Here is a 6,003-nt window from a genome sequence, read left to right as displayed (position 1 = left end):
TTTGAGGAGGCACTGCCTCCCTCACCTACTCGGAGGAAACGTATATAGATAGATATAGATAGATAAATAGTATTATATATTGGATTTTATATCTTAAAAAGTAACCTTTTGGAGATAACATATAATATTTTTAAAAAGGCATAGGCCTAAGGTAGAAGAGGACAGCTTTAGAGAAGGTAGAGCCCTAAATAAGCCACTCCCCCTAGCTGCACTGTGATTGGTTGACCTGATCCAATGAGTGGTAAAACAAATGAAGTGTCACAGTGGGAGATTAGATAAATAAGTGAGTGAGGAGCAGAAGGTGGACTCGGGTTTATTTCAATTTGACCAGATCACTAGAGCGTTGCAGGGTCTCAATCCCTAATGACCAGAGGGGGATGGGAGTGTAGAGATTGTATGGACTCTGTTTGGAGGAGGGGAGATGCACAGACAAATGGATTTGAGATAAAGGATTAAACAGAGTCCATAAGACAGTCTCAACCGCCACATTCGGGATCAATGCATGACACATTTTTATTCAAACAATCAAAGTTTTTTTTTTTTTTTTTCTGTATCTTCGATCTTCATGTTATCACACCGTCTTGGTTTTCTTGGAAATGTAGCTCCGATAATAAAAGTTACTAAACAAGGCGATCAGGCTGAGGGAGTAGCCGAGCACCACCATATTCATGGTGTCAGGGAAGTCACAGTCAGCAAATAGGTTGACTGCAGTGTGAATGGTGACAGTGAAGAACTGGAGCTGAGGGGGACAAAGAAAGACAGTGACACAAAAGTGACCAATCCTATAAAAAATCCTTAAAAAACCATGAGAGTCTCACCAGCTGAAGCGAAGTAAGGTAGTGTTTCCACCACAAGTACTTATGCATTTGGGAGCCCAATGCTGCCAGGCCATAGTACATATACATCACCACATGAACAAAAGAGTTTATGAGGCCAATAAGGAACGCTGAGGGAGATAGAGAACATCTTTAGTAAATCATTCTCTGCCTTGACACTTGAGAACATATGGCACTCCGAAACAGATAAAATAGCACACATCCATGAGGTCTTTTATCAGTCGCATTAATACCAGACGCATTTCAGAATACTTTCACTGTCTATTTCTGAAGCAATACATCACCTAGTGGTGTCAGAGTGCTACTGCAACTAAACAACCCCCAGGATGTAGATTCTCATTTAGGAGCTGAATTAATTCTTATTTAATTACATTACAGTGGGGTCCAAAATATTTTTATTACAAATTATACTGTAATTATAACATAATACGAGTGAAAATTTACATGAAGATCTTCAGCATGATTTGACATGATCCAATCAGCATCTTAAGCTTCAATAGAAGCTTTTGTACAAAGGTTCAAATGATATTTTGAATGTTGTCTAGGACTTGTCAGAATCAGGAGAGAAATATGCACAGATCAAGTAAAACAGTTCTAAACAAATGTTGGTGGCTTTTGAAAGAAAAATTATGATGGATTAATAATGAATTTGTTAATTATGAATGAAAGTTTTCACTTCACATGAGGTTTGAACTCATTCTGACGACACCCATTCACTGCAGAGGATCCTCTGGTGAGCAAATAATATAATCCAACATTTTTCAGAATCTGTTTTGATTAAGAAACAAACTCAGTTATATCTTGTATTTTTGTATTATATTTATATGTATTTTATATTATAGCTAAAAAGCTAAAAAAAGGTTGTGTCAAAAACTTGACATAAACATGTATATTGTTTGATTTATAGTATAACAGTGTTGAAGGTAAATACAATGATCTGTCTTACTCCAAGATAAGAACACTTACACTGTCCTCCCGCAACATACTTGACCCCGGCCCACCAGTTGAAAATCATGGTGCCGTGATGATACACATGCAGAAAGGTCAGTTGATTGTTCTTCTTCCTCAGAATGAAGAACACCTGATGATAATGACATTTATTTATTTATGTAATAAAACATCATAAGACTTTCATAAACAATGCTATCTGTCAGAGGACTAGATAATTTACTTACTGTATCAGTAAGTTCAATGACTTTGGAGAAGTAAAACCACCAGCACACTCTGGCCATCTGCACGGCAATAAAATTGCACATAATTAATACAAGCAATAATTATCATTTTTAATAACTTCTTTGAAGGAGAACACAAATAATTTATGCTACCAGTCAAAAGTTGCTAAACAGTAAGATTTTTTAATGTTTTTGTTTTAAAGAAGTCTCTTCTGCTCAACAAGCCTGCATTTATTTAATCCAAAGTAGAGCAAAAACAGTAAAAATCTGAAATAGTTTTACTGTTAAAAATTACTGTTTTCTGTTTGAATTTTTAGCATCATTACTCATTCTAATATTCTGTTTTGCAGCTTAAATAAAATAACATCATAAATAAAGAAAAAAATAAAGAATAAAATAAATATGTTCAAAACAGCTGAGTAGATTTTTTTTCAGGTTTCTTTGATTAATAGAAAGTTTAGAAGAACAGCATTTATATATTTTATATATTTAAGAAATATTTTATAACATTATAAATGTCTTTATCATCACTTTTGATCAATTATAATCATGCCTGTTAAATAAAAAAATAAATAAAAAGACTCCAAGCATTTGAATGGTATAATGTATAATGTTACAAAAGCTTCTTTTTTTGTTTTTGTTTTTTTTTTTTTCAGATCTTTGGATCTTTCTACTCATCAGTGAACCCTGAACTGTAAATGCAAATATATATATATATATATATATATATATATATATATAAAGCCATATTTACATAGTAAAACATGTTTCTTGAACAGCAAATCAGCATATATGTCCCTGGACCAAAAAATCTGTCATAAGGGTCAATTTATTTTATTTATTTTGTTTTTTTGTTTTTTTTGGAAATTGAGATTTATACATCTAAAAGCCAAATAAATAAGGTTTTCACTGATGTATTGTTTGTTAGGATAAGACAATATTTGGTCGAGATACAACTATTTGAAAATCTGGAGTCTGAGGGTGAATAAAATCTAAATATTGAGAAAATCGCATTTAAAGTTGTCCAAATGAAAGTCTTAGCAATGCATATTACTAATCAATTTTTTTTTTGATACATTTACAGTAGGAAATTTATAAAATATCTTCATGGAACATAATCTTTACTTAATATCCTAATGATTTTTGGCATAATAGAAAAATCAATCATTTTGCCCCATAATGTATTTTTGGCTATTGCAACAAATATAAGTATACAGTGATAATACAGTGATACTTAAAACTGGTTTTGTGGCCCAGGGTCACATATTAGAATGATTTCTGAAGGATCATGTGACACTGAAGACTGGAGTAATGATGCTGAAAATATCCACCTTATTTTTCAATGCGGAAGTAAGCTGTTTTCTGGTAATGTGTTAGACGTCCGGTTCATAATTCACCATAGGGAAATAACGAGAAGAATCTCGAAGTGCAGTAAACGGTAAAACAGTTTGCACTACAAACCAGTGTGTTCATAATTGAGAGAATACATTCAAATAAAATGGTAAAACACGCCAGTTTGCAATATCAAGCTGCAAAACAAGCATTTTGTGCAGCTAAAACAAGCTGGAAGTGGGTGAGACCGGAAGCCAGACACAAAAAAATTTAAAAATGGCTGCACCCACTCCTATGGGAAAAATAAGGTGGATAGCTTTGATCAAAGGAATAAATTAGGCTACGTTTAAAAAATATTCAAATAGAAATATTTACTGTATTTGGGTGAAACAAATGGAGGTTTGATGAGCAAAAGAGAATTCTTTAAAAAACATTAAAATTCTTCAGTTCAAAAACTTGACTGGTAGTGTAGCCTATATAAAAATAATTTGCTTACCCTCATTGCCAAGGGGGTTTCAGAGTAGTCCACAGGCTGACACACCAAACTGTAATTTGCCAACCAAGAAGATGCTGTGAACTAAAAACAACATGAATGAATGAATGAGTGAGTGAATGAATAAATGGGAATTAAGTATATTTCAGTTTTCATACCTCGTAAAACATATAAGCAGAAAGGCACACCATGGAAAAGTTGTAAATAATGAGGAGAGCTTTGATGTTGACTGGTTCCCTGCTGGACATCAGTTTGGGACCAAGCCAGACGATGACAAGGTAAAATAGGAAGATACCACCGACAGGCAGCGGAGAATAAACCAAAAGCCATCCATCTGTCCTCTTGTCTGTAGGAATAAACAAATTGCTTCATTAGCTCATTTGATGTGCCTAATATCGTGGTTAAAGTAGTTTATGAAGGTATTTTCATACTGGTCAGGACCAATATAGCCTAGTCAAAATAAGAACTCGTTGTTGTAGTCTACAACTTGCGTTTTCTGATGTAGTTTATGTCGTATAAAACTTTTAGAATTAAAGTAGAACACCACACATGCAATTGCTTGAAAAATACCTCCGTTTTCTAGGACCCATTGGTAAAATATCTGGAGCCTTTGCCATATCGACGGGGATACAGACACCTGAGCGATTAGTAATGAAAGAGAAGAATCAGGTGTTTGTTAATGTATGGACATGCTGTAAAAAGAAAATAGCATAAGCAGCAAGTAAACAAACAATCTAAAACAAGCCCTAAAGTAGCCCATTTTAGTCAGTCTATCATTATTTGAGAAATTTTAGTCTATATTAAGCGTAAATGCCTTACCATTGCGCTTGAGGTTCATTCAGTAATGCCCAAACAGCGCCATCCATCGGTTGCATTTGAGAACAGCGAGAGAGTTCGTCGAAGGGTGTAACTACAGGAGTAACTGTGGAAAAATGTCAATTATGAGCGCTATTTCAGTTCAACGAGAAAACATGACGTTATGAGCGGATATACGACACAGCTCTCGTTCAACATAAATCAGTGGCTCAATAAGGAGTTAAGGACTTTACACATGGCATCCACCCCAAGACGGATTACCAAAATCCCCTGGATAACTATTCTTTACCATCAGCTATTTTGAGCGTTGTACTGTATTAGCTATTTAAGAGTTGCTTTTTAAAGACACTATCGGTTAATAGGTTACGCAGGTTAATACTAGTTTTTATTTAGACTTTTCAAACTTAGAAATAATTTCACTAATAAACCGAATTATGAGTTAGAATTGATTTAATACGCTAATTAGGCTGTATTGTGATATTCTTCTCTGAACAGTGATACAAGCTTTGTTAAATTTTCTAAATGCAGTTGAGGTCAGAAGTTTACATACAGAATCTGCTAAATTAATTATTTTACCAAAATAAAAGGGATAATCCAAAATGCATGTTATTTTTTATGTAGTATACTGACCTGAATAAGATATTTCACATAAAAGACATTTACATATAGTCCACAAGAGAAAATAATAGTTGAATTTATAAAAATGACCCGTTTCAAAAGTATACAACCCCTTGATTCTAATACTGTGTTCTTACCAGAATGATCCACAGCTGTGTGTTTTTTGGTTTAGTGATAGTTGTTCATAGTTAAGCTGCCTGCTGTTCTTCACAAAAATCCTTCAGGTCCCACAAATTCTTTGGTTTTTCAGCATTTTTGTGTATTTGAACCCTTTCCAACAATGACTGTATGATTTTGAGATTCATCTTTTCACAGTGAGGACAACTGAGGGACTCATATGCATCTGTTATAGGTGGTTCAAACAGTCACTGATGCTCCAGAAGGAAAAATGATGCATTAAGAGTCGGGGGGTGAAAACTTTTGAACAGAATGAAGACGTGTACATTTTTGTCATTTTGCCTAAATATCATATATATATATATATATATATATATATATATATATATATATATATATATATGTATTTCCATTTAGAACTGCCCTTCAGAAGCTACCGAACATACTTACATGTTTTCCAGAAGACAAAATAAGTTCAATTTACCCTGATCTTAAATTTCAAAAAGTTTTCACCCCTGGTTCATAATGCATTGTGCTTCCTTCTGCAGCATCAGCGAGTGTGTGAACGTTCTGTAATAGTTGCATATGAGCCCCCCAGTTGTCCTCAGTGTAAAAAGAT

At 33.9% G+C, this 6,003-nt stretch overlaps 1 protein-coding gene across 2 annotated transcripts; it reads right to left on the bottom strand.

The window, feature by feature from the left end:
• Window positions 1-290: 290 nt before the first annotated feature.
• elovl8a (ELOVL fatty acid elongase 8a) lies at window positions 291-5,498 on the bottom strand. Of its 2 annotated transcripts, XM_051128692.1 has the most exons (9): window positions 5,405-5,484; window positions 4,653-4,755; window positions 4,404-4,470; window positions 3,992-4,179; window positions 3,837-3,917; window positions 2,012-2,068; window positions 1,803-1,917; window positions 819-946; window positions 292-739 (listed from the first exon to the last, which is right to left on the bottom strand). In XM_051128692.1, exons 2-9 carry the CDS (start codon window positions 4,653-4,655, stop codon window positions 572-574), a joined length of 807 nt encoding a protein of 268 aa, XP_050984649.1. In that variant the 5' UTR covers window positions 4,656-4,755; window positions 5,405-5,484; the 3' UTR covers window positions 292-571. The 2 variants fall into 2 exon arrangements, with proteins under 2 accessions (XP_050984657.1, XP_050984649.1); XM_051128700.1 differs by having other exon boundaries at window positions 291-739; window positions 4,022-4,179; window positions 4,653-5,498.
• Window positions 5,499-6,003: the final 505 nt, after the last annotated feature.

Source organism: Labeo rohita, chromosome 2 (genome assembly GCF_022985175.1).
Source record: "Labeo rohita strain BAU-BD-2019 chromosome 2, IGBB_LRoh.1.0, whole genome shotgun sequence".
In the NCBI taxonomy this organism is placed as follows: Eukaryota; Metazoa; Chordata; class Actinopteri; order Cypriniformes; family Cyprinidae; genus Labeo; species Labeo rohita.
Note: the sequence above shows the minus strand (reverse complement) of the source record. Positions and strands in the feature narration are given on the sequence as shown.

Bases quoted from the DNA above. Each gene is read 5' to 3' on its own strand.
- elovl8a (XM_051128692.1), bottom strand. The intron at 3,918-3,991 runs GTATGAAAACTG...TGTTGTTTTTAG, and splicing joins CTGCTTATATGTTTTACGAG to TTCACAGCATCTTCTTGGTT. The intron at 1,918-2,011 runs GTAAGTAAATTA...CATTATCATCAG, and splicing joins TCATTGAACTTACTGATACA to GTGTTCTTCATTCTGAGGAA.